The 21,166-nt window shown below is 35.4% G+C and overlaps 4 protein-coding genes across 4 annotated transcripts; 2 read left to right on the top strand and 2 right to left on the bottom strand.

Annotated features, from left to right (window-relative positions):
* Nucleotides 1-5,768: 5,768 nt before the first annotated feature.
* LOC131653768 (mannan endo-1,4-beta-mannosidase 2-like) lies at nt 5,769-9,706 on the top strand. Its single transcript, XM_058924045.1, has 5 exons — nt 5,769-6,573; nt 7,581-7,778; nt 8,279-8,401; nt 8,729-8,940; nt 9,070-9,706. The coding sequence occupies exons 1-5, from the start codon at nt 6,196-6,198 to the stop codon at nt 9,470-9,472; spliced, it is 1,314 nt and encodes a 437-aa protein (XP_058780028.1). The 5' UTR covers nt 5,769-6,195; the 3' UTR covers nt 9,473-9,706.
* Nucleotides 9,707-10,558: 852 nt separating this feature from the next.
* On the bottom strand, nt 10,559-11,534 carry LOC131648130 (uncharacterized). The gene has a single exon (XM_058917913.1). The coding sequence runs from the start codon at nt 11,395-11,397 to the stop codon at nt 10,696-10,698; it is 702 nt and encodes a 233-aa protein (XP_058773896.1). The 5' UTR covers nt 11,398-11,534; the 3' UTR covers nt 10,559-10,695.
* A 4,330-nt stretch (nt 11,535-15,864) lies between these two features.
* Nucleotides 15,865-19,726, top strand: LOC131653765 (receptor-like protein 6). The gene has a single exon (XM_058924043.1). The coding sequence runs from the start codon at nt 16,440-16,442 to the stop codon at nt 19,533-19,535; it is 3,096 nt and encodes a 1,031-aa protein (XP_058780026.1). The 5' UTR covers nt 15,865-16,439; the 3' UTR covers nt 19,536-19,726.
* A 72-nt stretch (nt 19,727-19,798) lies between these two features.
* Nucleotides 19,799-20,823, bottom strand: LOC131653767 (uncharacterized). Its single transcript, XM_058924044.1, has one exon. The coding sequence runs from the start codon at nt 20,585-20,587 to the stop codon at nt 19,916-19,918; it is 672 nt and encodes a 223-aa protein (XP_058780027.1). The 5' UTR covers nt 20,588-20,823; the 3' UTR covers nt 19,799-19,915.
* Between the last annotated feature and the right edge of the window lie 343 nt (nt 20,824-21,166).

The following is a 21,166-nucleotide window of genomic DNA, read 5'->3' as shown; positions in this document are numbered from 1 at the left end:
CCACCGCATCGTTCCCCCTCTGGAGAGCGTATCTGGCGGCCCTGGGCATGGCGTCCACGTTCGCAGGATCGATGTGAAAGCCGTGGATGCGGGAGAAGTAGGAGATGATCCAGCTCTGAAACAGAAACACGATAATGTATTAAAAATAAATACGAAACATAAATAAATAAATAAATACGATAATGTATTAAAATAAAACGTACCGTAAGCAGTATGCAGGATCCGACCAACTGCCTCGTCCTCCAGTTGGAGGCCTCATTCAGCTTCTGGTAGAGATATGCCAGAGTAGCTGCCCCCCAGTTCCACTGGTGAACGGTATCCAGGTCCATGAAGTAGCGGAGGTAGGTCACGTCGACGTACCTGGCACTCTTATCCACAAAGCATGCAGCGCCTACCACATGCATGTACCAGCACCGGAGAGCGCAGCCGCGGTGATACTCTGTGAACAGCTCGTTACCCACACCCTCAGCCTCGGGAGCCGCGTCCAGGTGGTGCTCAAAATAAGTGCTCAGTGTGGTGAACCAGACATGAGGCCCAGAAGTCGTGGCGCACTCATAGTGAGCAACCTCGTGCTCCATGCCCAAGTAGAGCATCATCCACTCAATAGCCTCCACCCTTTGGATCTTGGAGTGGGTCAACAGCGGCCCCCTAATCGGCAGGTGGAGAAGACACTGCACGTCGTGCAAGGTGATCGTCATCTCCCCAACCGGCAAGTGGAAAAAGGACGTCTCCTTGTGCCAGCGCTCCACAAATGCCCCCTGCATGCCGGTGCTAATCGTGGTGTACCCCGTCATGCAGAGCCCGCTGAGCCCTGAACCTCGCACATGGTTGTTAAACCACTCAGCTGCTGGTTTAAACAGACCGAAAATCTTGCGGGCGTGGTTGACCATTTTCAGCGGCTCTCTCTCCTGTTACAAAAAAAAAACAAATAAGCGACATATATTAAATAAGCGGACATATATTAAATAAGCGACAAATAAACGGTTAGATTATAAAAAATGGTGACAAATAAACGGTTAAATTAAAAAAATACCTCTCCCTCCCAGATCCGCCGAGCGACGTGATCGTGGTAGTGAATCAGCACGGAAGTGTCAAAGGGCCCTCCCGGATAGCCATCCTCCTGCTCATCCTCCTCCCCGGCTGGAGGGTCAACATCCGGTACACCCTCCGGCTCGTGGTATGGCACTGGCACCTCCTCCTCCTCCTCCTCCTCCTCTCGCTGGCGGGAAGAAGATGCCCGAGCCAGCCGACTCCTAGATCCTGAAGCAGATGCACCCTCTCCCACGTCCACGGGAACTCGCACACGGCGTCCCCGGCCCTGCCCCCGTCCCTGGGTCGACGCCAGCTGCGCCACCGCCCGCTCGTGTCTAGCCGATGCAGTCTGGGACTCTCTCCCCTGTCTGATGCGTGCTGGTTGGTTGCCTGACATGTTCCTGTAAACAATTGAAATCGATTAATATGCGAGACAAAAGAAGAAACAAAAATAATTGAAATTCTGATACAGTTCGGAAGTTCATTTCTGAAAACTGGGATGGAGGTGTTTTCGGAAATGAACTTCCGAAACACCCCTGCGATGGAGTGTTCTGCAACTCCCATTGCAGACCCCAAAACCAAACATCAAACCTATGTCTACACATTCTAAACATCCTAAATATCAGTATAAACCTAACCTAATACATTTTTTGCTATTTGTAAACACCCTAATATACATTTTAATCATAGATCTTAAAATCAAAATGCTTACCGATTGAATGGATTTGAGGACTTTTGAATGTAATAGAGCAAGTAGTTGGAGCCTTTGAGGTAGCTTGGAACTGGTTTGCACAAAAATCTCTTGGGGTGTGAGTTTGGAAGAAGATTAGGGTAAATGATTAGGGGAAGGGGGCTGTTTTGCTTAATCTGTAAAACGCGCAGTATTTCGGAAATGAACTTCCGAAATGGTGTTTTCGGAAGTGCATTTCCGAAATAAGTCAAATTTTTTTAAAAAAAAAGGCGCTTTCGGAGATGCATCTCCGAAAACACCTTTTTCATGCATTTCGGAAGTTCATTTCCGAAGTCAGGGGTATTCTGGGTTTTTCACCAGAGGTGAGCTAGAAGGTTGGGAGGTGGCCAAAGAAATTCTCTAATTTTTACGAGTATGAAGCGACTATATATATATATATATATATATATATATATATATATATATATATATATATATATATATATATATATATATATATATATGAGTTAGGTTTAGGGTAAAACTTAGTGAATGAATCTTTTTATAGTTAAATCTGGGTATCATACCCTTCGGTTATTAGAGAAAACGATAGAATAGATTATTTAATAATTAAATAAAAACTAAAATAAAAATAAAGGCGTCACTTTTAAAGAAATAAAAACTAAAATAAAAATAAAGGTTCCACTTTGAAAAAAATAAAAACTAAAACAAAAATAAGATGCCACTTTAAATAAAAACAAAAATTGCAGTTGTTGGGATTCAAAGCATGTATCCTACATAATTTTAACTCTCAATTTTAGTACATTAATTGACGAAGACTTCACACCATAGTATTACTATCATCAAAACCATTTAGATCATCTGATTGTTGTACACACTGTACCTGCAAGTAGGTAAATCCATATTTTCCCTCTTTATGATGATGATAATGTGTCTCTCGGGAGGCGGACAAACAAAGAAATAATGGTAAAGGATTGGACTCTAAGTTCTCATTATCAACTCAGACTTTGATCAGACTTAAGTATTTATCACAATAGGGCACCTTACTCATAACCTCAAACTCTTGTGTGGTGAAATTGATCTTAGTTTCACTAATTCTTGATATAATAAGCATGTCTTCATGCTTGAGGTTGGCGTAGAAAATTCGAACCAGCCTTGAAAACACCGAATTTGGTTTTTTAACAAAGAATTCTCTAAGCAACCTATAACAATGTTATCATAAGGTGACAAATCTTTGACAAAATTTCCTTTTGCGTATAAGGACTTGAGCACCTGTTTCTTGGAGAAATCTTTCTCTTATGTGACTTTTGATGAGGAAACTTTGGATGGAGAGTTTTTGAAGATGGATTTCCAACGCGAAGAATCTTTATGGAAGTTATAACAATGATTAAAATAACAACACAAATATACACTTGCACAAACAAGAGAAGAGAAAAAAATTTAGGATAAAATAAGAGTTAGGTGTGTGTTTTTTTAGCTATTTTGACGAGGAAAATCATCTAAAATCATATTGATTCTCTAATCGATTAAGCCCAAGGCTAATGGATTAGATCTCGTGAAAATTTAATTCTTCAGCGCTTCAATTCTTAAGATTTGATTCGATTGAGATTTGAAGCAAAAATAATCCTTGGCTTGATTGATCTCTTCTTGAAGTGCTGAAGATTTGAGACAAAAAAGGATTTAATCAATTAGACCCTTAGGATTAATAAGTTAGGTGGCGTATAATCCTAATTTCAACTGCGCCTAATCGATTAGCTCTTTAAGTTTAATAGATTAAAAACCTATTTCAGCCTACTTAATCTTTTGGGCCTTGGTGGCATTAGGCTTGAATTTCTCTTTTCTTTCAGCACCCCTTTCTCACCAAGATTGCACCTCTTTGCCAAATATATCAATTTTACATGACAACCTTGCTACAAATTAAATCAATCTCATCCAAAAAGACGTTTCTAAAATAATATTCACTAAGCATATGTAAGACCTCTTGCTAGAGGATTTAATTAGAGTTTTTCAATTTAATTACCTCAAAAATTGTCTCAAGGAGAACTCTCCCTTTAAATCGAATGACATCATAACCGTCGAGTCATGAAAGTTGACTCAAACTTCTCAAGAGAAACAACTCACTTATAAGTAGGGATTGCAAGCAGATCAGAACCCGCGGGACCCACCCGCACCCGAGTCAACGGGTGAAAATCTGAGTTGACTGGGTTTGAGTTCGGGTGCCACCCGATATTTCGGATGCGGGTTTGGATAGTGTGAAACCCGCACCGAAACCCGAAATCACACATGTTTATATATAGACATGGCAATAAAATCCAGACCCATGGGTACCCACCCGAACCCGCCCCCGAAGTTGACGGGGAAAACCCGCTTTGACTGGGTTTGGGTTCGGGTTTGGGTTTTTCCTGATTAGAAAACATGGGGATGGGTCGGGTAATGGGAACACTAGTACCCACCCCGAACCCGTCCCCGAACCCGCCCCGTTTATTTCAATTTATACATTATTATTTATATTCATAATTTATATTATTAAATATGTGGCTAATGTTTTAATAATTTGATTTGTATTTATTATTTTAAATATTTGAAATATATGTATGAAATTTTTGAGATTGTTTTATTTTGTTATTTATAATGTAATTTGATTTTTGAAAAAGTAAATATTTTTATTAAAAAAATTGATTTTACGAAAATACATGGTGGCGGGGCGGGGATACCCGAACCCAACCCGAACCCGTTAAAGACGGGTTTGGGTTTTAATTCCCCATCCCCGTTTGGGTTTGGGGCGGGTAACGGGGATTGATTAGAGATTCGGGTTTGGGTTTGGGGGAGGTAAAAACCGTCCCCGACCCGCCCCGTTGCCATGCCTATTTTTATATATATATATATATATATATATATATATATATATATATATATATATATATATATATATATGTTGTGAAAAGTTGTAAGAAAAATGTATTTTACTGCGGGTTCAAGTTTGGGTGAAAAAATTTGAATCCAACGGGTGTAGACGTGTGTATTATTTTGTCACCCGAACAACCTTTAGATTCGAGTTCAAGTTCGGGTGCCGATTTAAAATGTAAATTTGAATAGTATGAAACTCGCACCCGACCCGTTGTGATCCCTACTAGAATAATCTATTTAGTGAATCCAACAAATTCTCTAATAAAAATTAATCATAATGAAATGGTGGTAAATACTACTAATTACTTTTAAGAGAAAAAAATGGATAAAGAATAAAAGTTTCTTTTATCTTAAAAAAAGTAATTATTTTTATATTTTAAAAATAAACTTTTAGGAAAACTAAAAATAGTCAACATAGTATTAAATTTAATTAATTTTTTAAATTTTGATATTTTTTTAAAAAAAGTAATATATCTAAAATATCATTTTATTAAAAAAGTTATTCAAAATAATTTTATTTAAAGAAATTCTTTATAAATTTTTAAAATTCAAAATATATAATACTATTAAAATCATTTTTAAAAACTAAAATAAACATACCCTAAATAGACTTAAGTGGTAAGAGATTTAGATTTTTAAACCAGTTGTTTAGATTTTGATCTCTAATTTTAGGTAGAGAGAAAATTCGGTTGAAAGAGAAAACCTACCTAATGAGTCCAACTGATTATTCAATAGAAATCAATGATAGTTAAATGGTTAAACTTTCTCATATTTAACATAATAATTATAAAGAAAAAGAAAAAGAACCGAAAATAAAACTTCATAATCCATCAAATAAAAAAATTGTGAACTTTTTTTAAAGGGTGATGCTAACATGTGCCCTAAGGGCACATATTAAAGATACTATAATTAGAAAAAATTAAATGTAATTAAATGTAATAAAGTCATATTTAAAGTTTCTATACATTGAATGCACGCGTTCTAAGAAAATATTTTTATAAATATCACATTAACTTGTGCCCTTGGGACACATGTTAGCTTTTCCCTTATTTAAAATTGGATTTTGTGCATTTCGATAGAGTGAAACACGGTATTGAAATTTGTTCTGACGAAATAAAGGTAGAAAAAGTGGGACAGAGCAATAAATTCCTTTCCTCTAGTACAAACATCTCACAATCTTCGTCGGTTTCACTTTATTGTTTTCAAACCCTTTAATCTTTCTCTGCTAATTTGGACTAATTTGAGTTTAACAAGAAACATGTGCTTCACTTTCACTTCTTCACCTTCTTTGAGGTTCAACTCTAACCATAACCTTAAACTCAATCATTTCTCATTCCTTTCATTCTTAGTTCTTCACCTATAAATAACTGCTTCTACTCATTTCTCTCCTCATTCACATTAAAGTTTAAGTCTTTCGAAGTTTCAAGAGAGATCTAGGCGTTTTAACCAATTGGGTTGTGGAAAAAAACAAACTTTGTTTCTGGGTTTGTAGTTCAACAATTTTCGTCAATCTTTACTAATTCAGTGACCCTTTGAGGAGAAAATTAAAAGGGTATCCTTAATTTATGAAATCTCGTCCTTTGATGATGTTTGCTGGAAATGGGTTGTTTTATCCCATTTTGGGTTTTGCGTCTTTTGTGGTTTTTATTTACATGTCTTTTGGAGGGTTAAGGTTTAGTCTTGAAGAGGAGAAAGAATTGGGGTTTGTGATGAGGAATGGGACACAGTTTATGTTGGATGGGAAAGAGTTTTATGTGAATGGGTGGAATTCTTACTGGTTGATGGATCATTCTGTGGATTTTTCTTCGAGATTTAAGGTTCGGGAAATGATGAAAATCGGTGCTAAAATGGGACTCACTGTTTGTAGAACTTGGGCTTTCAATGATGGCCATTATAATGCTCTTCAAATTTCACCTGGTCACTTTGATGAACAAGTTTTCCAGGTATTGTTGTTTGTGTTGCTCTTGATTTGTGGTGATTTTGTATAGTGATGTTTCTGTGATATTTTCTGATTATGATTTTGTGTGCCTTTTCCGATGCTGCCGACACAAATTAGTTTTTTTTTATCATAGTAACTTGTTTTGTTTATTAAGGTTTACTTTTCTTGATTTTTTTATTCCTTGCTCAGGTTTTGTTCTCTTTTCTTAAATTCCCTTTTGATTGCGTGTGATCATGTCTCTCTGTGTTTGCAAAATGGTTTAGTAAATGTTTGAAAACCATTGTTCTTGGGAATATCAATTGGTAGAATATAGAGAAAAAATGGCAAGAAATCTCAGTGGTTAGCATATACGTGTAGAATCAATTTGAAGATTGTTTTCTCTTGTGCTCCTAAAATTACGCTCACTAGCTAGATGGGCCCAACAAGAAATAGGTTGGACTTTTGTTTTCTTCTTGTCCCTTTGTCCATCATCAATGGAAATTGACCCGAAAATGGTGATAGTGTTTCTGTCTTCTAACTAAAATCAATATAGGAACGAAATGCCAAAACTGAAAGGTTTGTGTACTTACATTTTACAAAATTTCAAGTAGTTTGGAGACTTATGTTTTACTTAAGGTGTGAAATCACAATTGCAGTGCGTAAAGACTTTTGCGATTTTGGTCAATACAGGTGTTGCATTGCAACGCTGATTGTGGATGTCGCGGTGGAAATTAACCATAATTTGTTCTTTATCTTAAAAACGGTGAATAACGGAATCGGTATCAACACCTTCCAATACCGTTTTGTCGTGGTTGTTTTCGTGGTAACCGGTTGTTTTTTAAAATATTGGGTATAGTGCAAGTGGTTGTTGTGCAGTGTGTGAGTGTTGTAAAACCCAGGGTATCAATTTTGATTCATTCTCATAATAAAAGAACTATAGTGTAATTCTTTTTGCCTGTGCAGTAACTTGTTTTGTTTAGCATTATTTTTGAAGAACGGAAATCGTGCTAACTGAGGATTGATATGTGACAGGCTTTGGATTATGTCATAGCAGAAGCAAAGCAAAATGGAGTCAGGCTGCTTCTTAGCTTAGTAAATAACCTGCAACCATATGGTGGGAAGAGTCAGTATGTCAAATGGGCGTGGCAAGAAGGCGTAGGATTAAGCGCGTCCAATGATTCTTTCTTCTATGATCCATCAATCCGTAGCTATTTCAAGAATTACATCAAGGTATGACATCTCTATCTTTCTCTTTACCCCAACCCCAATTTGTGGAGAGAAATTCTTATGTGCTATTCAAGATTCTTTGATGTTTTAGAATCATTACGCCAGATTCCACATGTTGTATACCTTTGCTTGCCATATGAAAATTTTTACATTTAATAACACTTTTGTACTGATATGTTTCTTATTTTTCAAGCTTTGTTGAACATCTTCTTCCTTGTTTCCTTTTACTTTTTGGTCTCGCAGTCGCAGCTTTCTGTTTTCTTATGAGTACCAAACTGAAAACATATTGAATGCTTTACACTTCTGTAGCACATGATCTATGACTTCCAAATGAAGCTTGTGTATCTTCGATTTTCCCATGTCAAATTTCCTTTTCATTTACTTGGTAAATAAATGTTGTAACGCTTTTTAACTGAGCATTTCCATTTTCGCTCCATGTCTGTAGCCCTTGAGGCAATTCTTAGATAAACGTAAACTAACAGCTTCCTCTGAGTTTTCTGCAGACTGTTTTGACAAGGAAAAATACTTTCACCGGAATTGAATATAGAAACGACCCCACCATTTTTGGATGGGAATTGATTAATGAGCCTCGTTGCATGACTGATCGTTCCGGAGACACTCTCCAAGTAAGTCCTTTCCCTGGGCTCAAATCCCTTCAAATATTTATTGGCAAAAGAGGGCTTGGAAGTTAATAACTATTGATGCTATCTACTTGTTACGTGCTGTATGGCCCATGAGTAGATTAAAAGTTCAATTTTTTTATTAAAATTTTTATGATCTCTAATGAATTTTCCCTGGCTGTTTTCTCCCCACAACTGAATATTGCAAAATTCGAGTTCAATACGAATACTATGTCCAAATTTTATCCTTTTTATCTAATTGATACGGTTAGTTTTAGTCCTTGATGGAAAATATATAGAAAAATAAGGAAAATGTTGAAATGTTTTCTGCAGGAATGGATAGAAGAAATGTCGGCTTTTGTGAAATTGATTGACAAGAAACATATGCTGACTATTGGGAATGAAGGATTTTATGGTCCTAATGACCCAAAAGATTTGACTGTCAATCCTAATTATTGGGCGTCCAAACTCGGGTCTGATTATATCCGGAACTCCAAAGTCTCTAATATAGACTTCACCTCAGTTCATATCTACCCGGATCAATGGTAAGCTTCGTGCGAATTCAATAAGATTTTCTTACCAGTTTTGCATGCACAACTGATTAACTAGTGCAGCAAGAATTATTCTGAAAATTATAGCCGTTCCCTTTTCTTGAACTATCTGTTTTTGTTTAGGTTTCATGACGATGAGAAAGCAATTGAAACTCAACTTAAATTCGTCTACAAGTGGATGCTATCCCACATTGAAGACGGCGACGAAGTACTAAAGAAGCCGGTCTTGTTCTCCGAATACGGATTATCAAAGACGAACGAGAACTTCACCATATCCGCCCGAGAAAAGATGTACGAATCAATTTTAAACATCGTTTACAAATCCGCAAAGAGAAACAGGTCTGGAGCAGGTGCTTTGGTTTGGCAATTCTTAGTTAGCGGAATGGAAGACTACACCGATGAATATGGGATAGTGCCGGGGGAAAGTCCGTCGACGCAGTCACTATTTATAAAACATTCATGCAGATTGGCGAAACTCAAGGGATGGATTTCTCAACAGGATGTAAATTTCAAACAACTTTGTTAGCAGAGGAAGTGGAAATTAAAGTTTACTATATTATAGAATAGAAATGTTGAGAAATATTGATGAGTGAGGCTTTGTGCAATATCATACTTTCAGTTTTTCATGTCCAAGTCCTATACTTCATAGGAATGAGAATGACCAGTTGAGTGTATAGTGTGGTAACTTGGATTAGAGATTTTTATAGACAAAGGTGTTGTTTACAATAATTGAATCTAAAAGTAGTGAAAGTTTTCCTTATTTTTCTATCTTTTCCCTGAGTTGTCTCAGTGATTACTGATAAATACAAGTGCATTTGACCTGCAAAATTTCAATTATCAATATTCTTTTTGGATTGGATTGTTGAATAAATCTTAAATTTTGGAAAATCCTCATGATGAATGTAAGAAAAACCAATACCTAGTCACTACATCGGGTGGGAACGAGTTTTACTACTTGAACCCAAACTCAAATTTTCCTACTTAAACCCAAACTCGAATTCTCCAATTCCAGAGAAATACTTGTTCCTTGTTCCAAACATAAATAAATAGTTAAACTCCGCCCAAACAGATTTAGATATCCAACATCAAAATCAATTTTTTAAAATTAAAATAGTTCATTTTTCTAAATTCGTACTCTAATAACATTATAAATAATACATTAAAACAATTATAAAAACTTTCACATATAAATATTCTAAATTACCAAAATAAAAAATTTAAAATAATCTAAAAATTTATGTCAAGACTTTTGTACTTTTTATAGATAAATTTTATCTAAAGGTGTAAAAGCAATTATAATTAATTATAAAATACATCAACTACAATTTATACTTAATTTGTTTATTTTTTTCTTGCATTTTTAGGATGGGGATACAGTAACACCAACCATATTATTCATAAATTACATATATAACTAAAAAAATTATTTTTATAGAATAATATATTTTTATTTTTAAAATTTCATTATTTTAGATATTTCTTCTTTGTGTTTGACTTTGATAAAAAATCAATTCTAAAAACTTATCTAAATATTAGTGTTTTGAATAACTTTTTACAAGTTTTCAATATGTTTGAATCTTAAATAAATTCTAAAAAAATTATTAATCAACAATTTCAAAGAGAATCTATTTTCATTTTCTTGATTCACATACAAACCCAGATCTACAAAATCTAACAAGAAACAGAAAAGAAACGAAAATTAGACTGAAAATAAAAGAGTTAAAACACAATTTATTATATTACAAAACCCTAATTAGACCTAGTCTTAGCCAATCTAGGAGAAACCCTAATTCCAGAAACAGGGCTTTTCTCTTCCTCTTCAGAGACCTTCTTTTTCAATTTCTTTTTTTCTTCAACAACCTTCTTCACAGCCTCACCAATTTTAACCAATCTCCGACTCCGAGTCTTCACCGGAGCATCCACCGAATCAGCAACAACCACCTCAGCAGCACGTTTCTTCTCAGGAGAAGCGACTCGATCGAAATCATCACCAAGCTTCTTCACCAAACGCCTTCCACGAGTCACAGGACTCGAAACCCTGACCTCCTCCTCTTCTTCCTCCTCAAGAAGAGTTTCAAGTCTACGACGCTTTGAAGCAAAAGGAGCAGGCGGTGGTGAACGTGAACGTGAAGGAGAAGGAGAACCCTTAGATCTGCGAAGATCGGAGCTAGGGCTCTTGGTATGAGCAAGAGAATAAGCGTTGAATTCTTTCTCGCGTTGAGTACGGAGTTTTTCAACGTTGCCTTCGATTTTACCCATGAGACGGAGGCGTTTGAAGCTGAGCCCGCCCATGGACCAGTGGGCTTCTTCGGCCCAGGACATCAGTGGGCCGGTGACGGAGAGAGGAGGATCTACACGGTCGCTGCCGTCTGAGTTGACGTGGATTCGGGGACGGGGAAGGCTTGAGCCGTAGAATCTGACGGGCTTTGAGGGTTCGAAAGGGAGAACCATTGTTTTTGAGTTGGGTTAGGGTGTGAATAATGGTGAAGTGTGGATGAGATTGATGAGAAAGAAAAGGAGTGTGTTTGTTATATAAGAGAATCGGAAATGAGTAAAAAAAGAGGGTTTTGATGGCGGGAATGAGGAGATAGGCGGGATAAGTTGCCGCTTGTAATAACTGAAAATTTTGTGGCTTTTCATTCGGGTTTGGGTTTTTATTGAGTTAGTTAATGGGTTAGTTTGAGTGCTATCTACACCATGTGTTTGCTAAGTATACGTATGTTCATTTTTTTTTTTCTCTTGGAATAAGTTTTCTTAAATTTTTAAAGTATATATTGAGATTCAGTAAAATAAATAAATGTATAATGAGACTTTAAAATTTTTACACATTAAGATATCCATTACTGGTCTTTTAGAGAATTATTTAATTATTAGATCTATGACTCATGCGATGTATAGTTCTGATTTAGTATTTATAATTGAGTAAATGATTATTCAAAAATTAACATAATCATTTTTATAACATTATATTTATATTTTTTTGGACTGAGCCAATGACTAAGCATGGCCCAATCCACTTCTGCATTCAAGTCGGCCTATAATGTTCGTAATGTTCCAAGAATCTCCATAATGGTTCTTGAAGAGGCCATAAAAGGGCACTTCAAATCAAAGGAAAGGGATCCATAATTTAAGAGAAAAACATTTAGAACCGCATCCTCTCCCGACCAGTTTTGGGGAGATTATCAATATTGTTCTTCAAGAATATTAGCGTCCATTGTAGAGTCCGTTAAAACTTTCTCGGATCACACAATTATACCTAGACGACAATCTTTCCAATCCTACTGCCTTTTTCCCATAAAGTAGATCCGAACCAATCCTAATTAATTTGACAATATACCAACTGTATAATAACACTAACACCGGGAGACTAAAATACGCAAAAGACAAAAAGCAAACTACAGAGTTAGGATAATTTTGGAAACACACATCCGACCATACTACAATCAACCACGTCGGGACCGTGCAGAACCACCTCTAGCGATGAAGAATCCATCGCTAAAAAATGCAACCATCAACATTCTCGTTTCACCTCCGACCACAAACGCCACATGAAATAAGATCGCCTCCCCCCCCCCAAAAAAACCCACTAGCGTCCACTCTATAGGAACAAGATTTGATTGTACATTTGGCCTTATGTTTTGATGATAACATTACATGATATCTTAAAGAACAATTTAGTATTCTAATAATTTTTGTCTAGTGTGTAGCTTTTACTAACATGTTCTGACTCTGAAGATAAGACGTGTGACTTCATCATGTTTTGGAACTCAACACACTCTGATTCTAGAAGAAACCAGTGGTGTTTACAAAGACTCCGTCAAGATTCTAGAATGCTTATATAACAACGGTTCTAATGAACGTTAGTGATATGGCTTCTGATTGTGACTTTTGTGGAAGAGCTTCAGGAGACTCCTTTAGCTTTATGATTCTATTGTCCAAGTTCTGAAGATTTTAAAGATAAGGTTCTGGAAGAACAAGTTCTGAAGATTCTGAAGACAAAGATTTTGAAGACCAAGTGTTGAAGACTGAGGGAAATCAAGGTTTCTGTTAGTCAAATTACAGGTTGTACATGACTTGAATCATGGAACCATGTGACTCGAATCACACTATTCATGACTTGAATCATGAAGTGATGAAAACTCCAATATTTGCCTTTCACTTGCTTGAGTCGGATCTCACTGTTCATGACTCGAATCACGACTTTAGTCTTGGCTCAAATCATGGGTCAAATAAACCATTCCTAAAAACTTGGAAATCCACTTTCAAAGAACACATTTTCACATCTATCTTTTGCATTTGAACTCATCAACAACCTCTAGTAAGATTAATAACATCAGTTTCTTCGTAATTCTTAGAGAATGTGAGATTTATGTAGTAAAGGTTCATTCTTTGTTGATGTTAGTGAAGTTCTTGAGTTGCAGGTCAAGATCCATATTGTATGGTGTTGTTGAAATTTGGTAATCCAGCAAAAGAAAGAACAAATCTTTTCTCCGAATTACTTCAGTAGAGTTGTGTGGAAGCCTACGGACGAAGTCACATTTTCTGTGTTCTTTAGACAAATCAATGTTCAAGGGATCAGTAGGACCGAGTAAAGGTTGTTGTAGAACGGAGGCTTGATATAATAATTGGTTCTCGAAGTGTTAAGTCGAGATCAAGAAGGATATTGCAAGATCAGCGAAGAAGACGTTGTATACAACAAGATAGGATCAAGATAAGAAGACTAACTATTTTCTAGAGTATCTTATATTAAGTGGTTGTATAATTTCTCTAAACAATTGTCATATTATATTATTGGAAGATAACAAATCTTCAATGGGAAACCATTGAAGAGTGGATTAAGCTCCTGCGAGGACGATTGAGCCAAACCACTATAAACTCGATGCACTCTTCTCCTTCCCTCTCTCTTTAATTTTCGGTAGAGTTTTGCATACTTGGGTTTGTATTGGTTTCATAAAATAACATGTTGTTAGAATTTATCTACTTATAATGATTTTGTGATTAAATTGTAGTTGTGTGATAGATCTAGCCATTTGAATATTTTCTCTTGCGATTATTGTTGTTTGAAGTATTGTTGTTAGATTAATCTTTCGACTAATCAAATTCAATTTGAGCAGTGTGTGAAAATTGAATTATGATCATTGTTGAATTGCTTCTTTAAGCAAATTTATCTTTCTCAGTTGTTGAGATTACTGATAATATGAGTTAACATTAATATCCATTTAATCATATGTTTTATAAAACTATCGCTATCTTTCGCTTCCGTTTGTAATCCGCTTCCATGATATCAACAATTGGCATAAGAACTTGTAATATGCGCATCTGTTGGTAAAACTCTAATTTTTATAAAAGAAAATGTGATTGAAAATGATTTTCGGGAAAAAGTCTATTCAATTCAAACTTAACAACACCCCCTCTACCCCATTTTATCCCCATATCCTCCACCAACATAAACCTCTTAAATTACTCCTCTATTTTCGCCTTTGCGAATCTTTGTGAGAATGGGTTTGTAAATAGGGTTTTTGTTATATTTATACAAATTTAAAATAAATATGTGCCGTACAAAAGCAATCATGTCTCAAGGGATATTCCGGAAATGTAATCTGGATTCAACCTAGGACCAAATTTGGGCCCGTGCATTTTGACCTATTGCACAGGGCCTCCAAATAATCAGGGCCTCAAATTTAATCGGTTGGTTTATAAAATATTAAATAAAATATTATCAATATATACTGTTTGAAGACATGCATCATCTACATCAAATGGCACAGTGGTAATGAGAAGCGCTCGTAAAAGATATGTTGTCCGTTCGAGGCTTACTGGCAGAGAGTGGTCGGTAGCAGTTTCGAGGTTTACGGCAGCATTTTTAAACTAATTTTAATTATTTCATTTGAATTGAGATGGTAGCAGTTACAAGCTAATTTTTATTATTTCATTTGAACTAATATATATTATTTTATTGATAAATATTTATTCTCTTTAGAAATATATTCATATAATTTTTATTTTTTTTAGTCAAATTTTATTTTATTTTAGACTTAATTATATAATATAATTTTAATAGCCAAATTTTAAATAAAAATTGATTTTTCTTAATTCTTACAATTTTATTTTATTTTTTATTAAAAAATTTATATATCATTTATAGTTCATAATTAAATATTTAATGATTTATGCTAACGAGTGTCCCAGGGACACTAGTTAAGGATTCCAAATATAAAAAATATTATTTAATTGAATCAATAATTTAAACTTTCAATAAATTGAATACAAGTATTTTCAAGAAAAACATACCTTTTATTTCTTAGAAAAGTCAATTATTTTAATTTTCTTTACTTTTAATATAAATATTTAATAAACAAAATGTATCATTTTAAACTTTTAAAAAGTGTCCTCAGGCACTCGTTAGCATTGCCCATATTTAATATTCATTTTATGACCAACTCATTTATTATTAAATTTTTAAGACGAAATATAACACATTATTATTTTGTGATTTAGTCAATATTGTTTTTTATTATAGAAAGTAATATTTTTTAAATTTATTTATAATATATTAAAAAGTTAACAACATTAATATTAATTTTAATTAAATCACTATAATTTAAAAAAAAAACAAATTAATAAATTAAAATAACTATTTGTGTTGATAATTTAGACTTATATATGTCGTTGGTAAAATGTCGTGCTATCCTTATAATAAAGGCTCAAAATTTTTATTAAGGTCAAATTTTAAAATTAAAACAGGACCTCCAAATCATTTGAGACGGCCCTGATTCAACCCCTACTTATTTGTACTTCTTTGAAATAAACTTTAAAAAAAATAGATGAGTTGGTTTTTTATACCTATATAATTCCTATTGAGCAAGTCTTGTAAAATATCACTCTTCTTCTATCAGATATAATATTTTTTTTGGTAGTAGAAAGGATCTCCAAAACTTAATAGATGAGATGTTGTAGGGCCATTTTCTTGATTTTGTGTGGTCCTAACTTGTGAAGGGAGTGAAACTCCAAAACAAGAATGCTACAATGTCAAACTAGAATTAAATGAAGAGTGGTTAGCCTGAATATTCATACCCTTAAGTTGTGCATTTGGAGTTCATAATACGCAAACTTTCTTTTCTTTCAATATGAAAGGTAGTCAGTCTCTCACCTAACCTTATAATATTCAACATTGAGGAGAATAAGATCATAGCAACAGTGCTGCAGTCAACAACAGGCTTATGTTTTTGTTGTCCCAGTTACTGTTTTATCTATGACTTAGTTTGCTAAGAATTAAGAATTCTCACTCACAAAAAACTATTCATCAAAATTAATTGTCTTAGTTGCTTTCTATTCTGCAATTGTATTAATTTTCTTTGCAGCAACTTCATAGACAGTTCAACGAAATTTCCTTTTAACTATTGACCTGTTCCAAACTAGAAGATACAAAGCAGATTGCCTACGTCTGCAACTCTATATAACAACCAATTGCCACTAAGAAAGAGTAAGCAACAATGAAAATTACAATACTTTCATTGTTTTCCTTCCTTCTTTACTTCTACTACATATATATCAGTTTCCAGATCACTTTTATCTCTGCCCTATGTCATGAGCATCAACAATCAACGCTACTCCAGTTAAAAAGCAGTCTCACGTTCAAGCCAGAAAGATCAAGCAAACTGAAGTTGTGGAATCAAAGCATTGCATGCTGCAATTGGAGTGGTGTAACTTGTGACACTGAAGGAAATGTTATTGGCCTTGACCTGAGTGGAGAATATATCTCCGGTGGATTTGACAATTCGAGCCGTCTTTTTGGTCTTCAACATCTCCGGAAACTGAACTTAGCTTATAACAATTTCAATTCTCTCATTCCATCAGGGTTCAGCAAGTTGGACAAGTTGACATATCTGAATTTTTCATATGCTAGCTTTTTGGGGCAGATTCCATTTGAGATTTCACAGCTTACAAGGTTGGTTACTCTTGACGTTTCTTCTTCTAGCTATTTAACGGGACAATGGCTGAAACTAAAGAAACCAAATTTTGAGAAGTTTGTTCAAAATCTGACTAGTCTTAGGCAACTGTATCTAGATGGTGTAATAATACAAGCTCGGGGAGAGGAATGGAGCAATGCTTTGTCGTCGTTGAATGACCTGCAAGAGTTGAGTATGTCTTACTGTGATTTATCAGGACCCCTTGATTCTTCTCTAACAAAACTAGAGAATCTATCCGTGATTATTCTTGATGGGAACAATTTTTCATCTCAAGTGCCAGAAACATTTGCAAACTTTAAAAACTTGACCACCCTCAGTCTTGCATTTTGTGGATTGATCGGTACATTTCCAGCGAGGATATTTCAAATGGGAAAGTTGTCTTTTATTGACTTATCCTTCAACTACAATCTTGATGGTTCATTTCCAGAATTCTCATTGAATGGATCTATCCAGACTTTAAGGGTAAGTAACACAAGCTTTTCTGGAGAAATTCCACACGCCTTTGGTAACTTGAGGCACTTATCTGAATTGGATATTTCTATTTGTCAATTTAATGGAACACTTCCCAATTCACTGTCAAACCTTACAGAACTTAGATACATTGATTTGTCACTTAACAGCTTCACAGGTCTAATGCCATCATTTGGCAGGGCAAAAAACCTTACACACCTAGACCTTTCTCATAATGGTTTAAGTTGTGAAATTCCAACATCTTCTCACTTTGAAGAACTGCACAATCTTGTCACCATTGACTTGCATGATAATTCTATCAGTGGGAGCGTTCCTTCATCTCTTCTTGCACTTCCATTACTGGAGAAGATTCTCCTTTCGTTAAACAAATTTAGTAAATTTGACGTATACATAAATGTGTCTTCCTCTGTGATTAAAACCCTTGATTTAAGTAGCAATAGTCTATCAGGGCCTTTTCCAACGGCTATCTTTCAGCTCCGTTCACTTTCTGTCCTCGATCTTTCTTTTAACAAGCTAAACGGGTCATTACAGTTAGATGAGCTCTCGGAGCTTAAAAACTTAACTGCACTAGACCTCTCATACAACAACATATCAATCAATTTGAATGTTGCAAATGATGATCATACTTCCTTTCCCTTTCTTAGCAGCCTATACTTGGCATCCTGCAACTTGAAGACCTTCCCGAGTTTCTTGAGAAACAGATCGTTGATGAACATTCTAGACCTTTCACACAATCAAATTCACGGAAAAATTCCCAACTGGATCTGGAAGCTACAAAATCTCCAAAGTCTTAATCTTTCTCACAATATGCTAACTGATTTGGAGGGACCTTTGCAAAACCTCACTTCCAACTTGATATTCCTTGACCTTCATAACAACAAACTGCAGGGACCAATACCTGTTTTTCCTAGATATGCTTCCTATTTGGATTACTCGATGAACAAATTTGGCTCTAATATCCCAGAAGATATTGGTAATTTTATGTTTTACACAATGTTTCTCTCGCTTTCAAATAATACTTTACATGGGAGTATCCCTAACTCAATCTGCAATGCTACAAATCTTCAAGTACTTGATATTTCCATTAATAGCATTTCAGGAACGATTCCCTTATGTCTAATGGCAATGACTGAAACCCTTGTGGTATTAAATCTGGGGAAGAACAATCTCATTGGCACTATCACAGATGTGTTTCCCTCTTCTTGTGTTTTAAGGACTCTTGATCTCCAAAAGAATAACTTAGATGGTCAGATTCCAAAAACTCTTTCAAAATGCTCGACACTAGAAGTGTTAGACCTTGATATAAACAACTTCATTGACACATTTCCATGCTTTCTGAAGAACATATCCACACTTCGTGTCCTAGTCTTGAGCAAAAACAAATTCTACGGACCCATCGAATGCCCACCAACCAATGGCATTTGGCATATGCTTCAAATACTTGATCTATCCTTTAATAACTTCAATGGTAAGCTACCTGAAAAGTACTTTACTAGATGGGAGGCAATGATGTACGATGAAAACAAAGTTGAATCTGAGGTAAAACATGTCCAATATCAGGTTCTTCCACAAAAATATTATCAGGATAGTGTGACAGTTACAGGAAAAGGCCAACAACTTGAGTTAGTTAAAATTCTGTCAATCTTCACAACCATTGATTTATCATCCAATCTTTTTGAAGGACCAATACCAAAGGTGCTAATGGATTTCAAAGCACTTTATATTCTCAACTTTTCAAACAATCGTCTCTCAGGTGAAATTCCATATTCTATAGGCAACTTGAAACAATTAGAGTCCTTAGACCTCTCAAACAACTCTTTGATTGGCACAATTCCTGTGCAGCTGGAAAACTTGTCTTTCCTTTCTTATCTAAACCTTTCCTTCAATCATTTGCGAGGGAAGATCCCAACAGGTACTCAACTTCAGTCATTTTCAGCTTCTTCATTTGAAGGAAATGATGGACTATATGGACCTCCATTGACTAAAATACCAGAAGATAAGAGGCAGCTGCATCCTGAACTTGAATGTGGGAGGCTAGCATGTTCAGTAGACTGGAATTATTTAAGTGTAGAATTGGGATCTGTTTTTGGTCTCGGCGTTTTCATTGGTCCTCTCATGTTTTGGAAGAAGTGGAGGATAAGGTATTAGAAACTTGTGGATAAAATTCTTTGCTGGATCTTTTCAAGGATGTATCTTGAATATGTAACCCGTAGAGGACAAACATACATAGTTTTAAGGTGGCATTAGTGACTAGTGAGTGTGCTAATCAGCAAAGCAGTATTTTCTATTTTCAACAATGTTGTTATTTTAAGTGTAGCACTTGGATTTGTTTTTTTTTTTTTTTTTTTTTTGGGGTTTGGGAGCATTTATCATTCAGTTACTAATAGAAATAGAGAGCTACATTCTGCCTGAATTACTTATAAAAAATTCTCTCCAATTTATCTGGAAAACATAACAAGATACAGAGAAATGAAAAAATAATTCATTAGTATAATAAAAGAGTGAACCAAAATTTACATTACAAAAACCTAATTAGACCCAATCTTAGCCAATCTAGATGAAGTTCTAACCCTACTCCCAGAACCAGGACTTCTCCCTTCCTCTTCAGCAACCTTCATTTTCAATTTCTCTTTCCCTTCACCAACCTTCTTCACAGCATCACCAATTTTAACCAATCTCCGATTCAGAGTCTTCACCGGAGCAGCCACTGACTCAGCAACAACCACCTCAGCTGCACCCTTCTTCTCAGGAGAAGCAACTCGATCGAAATCATCACCAAGCTTCTTCACCAACCGTCTTCCACGGGTAACAGAACTCGAAACCCTTTCTTCTTCCTCAATAAGAGTCTCGAGTCTACGACGCTTTAAAGAAATTGGAGCAGGCGGTGGGGATGGGGAAGGTGAAGGAGAACTCAAAGATCTGCGAAGATCAAAGCTCGGGCTATTGGTGTTGGATTCTTTCTCGCGTTGAGTACGGAGTTTTTCAACGTTGCCTTCGATTTTACCCATGAGACGGAGGCGTTTGAAGCTGAGCCCGCCAATGGACCAATGGGCTTCTTGGGCCCATGACATCAGTGGCTCGGTGACGGAGAGAGGAGGATCTACACGGTCGCTACCGTCTGAGTTGACGTGGATTCGTGGACGGGGAAGGCTTGAGCCGTAGAATCTAACTGGCTTCGAGGGTTCGAATGAAAGAACCATTGCTTTTGAGATATGTTAGTGAATATTGTTTGCGGTTGAAGGTTGTAGGAAGAAGAAGGGACGCGTTTGTAATATAAAAGAATCTGAAATGATATAGAAAAAGGGTTTTGATGGCGGGAACAAGGAGATAGGCGGCATAATTTGCCCCTGTACTGGTGTGAGAATTTTGTAGTTTTTCATTTGGCCTTGGGTTTTTATCGAAATAATTAATAATTAATGGGTTACTTTGGACAATTTAATATCCCACCCGCAAAGGGGTATACATTTGTCTAAAGTCACTGATTTTTAAAAAATACATGTTTTTATCAGAAATTTAGAGTATATCGGAAATTTTGAAAAAATACACGATTTTTAGAAATTTTTGTGAGTTTTTACCAGAAATTTCAAAAATATATCAAAAATTTTAAAAAATTACCTAAATTTTCAAAATTTCTAGCATATTTTTTTGCAAAAAAAAATTTTGTACTTCCGAAAATTCCAATTTCTGATAGTAATTTTTATTTTTGCAAAATATATACAAGAAATTTTAGGGATGCCCGGAGATTTCATGCTTTACCCTCACTAACTTATTCAAAGGTA

The sequence above is a fragment of the Vicia villosa genome, linkage group LG2, assembly GCF_029867415.1.
Source record: "Vicia villosa cultivar HV-30 ecotype Madison, WI linkage group LG2, Vvil1.0, whole genome shotgun sequence".
Lineage (NCBI taxonomy): Eukaryota > Viridiplantae > Streptophyta > Magnoliopsida > Fabales > Fabaceae > Vicia > Vicia villosa.
Note: the sequence above shows the minus strand (reverse complement) of the source record. Positions and strands in the feature narration are given on the sequence as shown.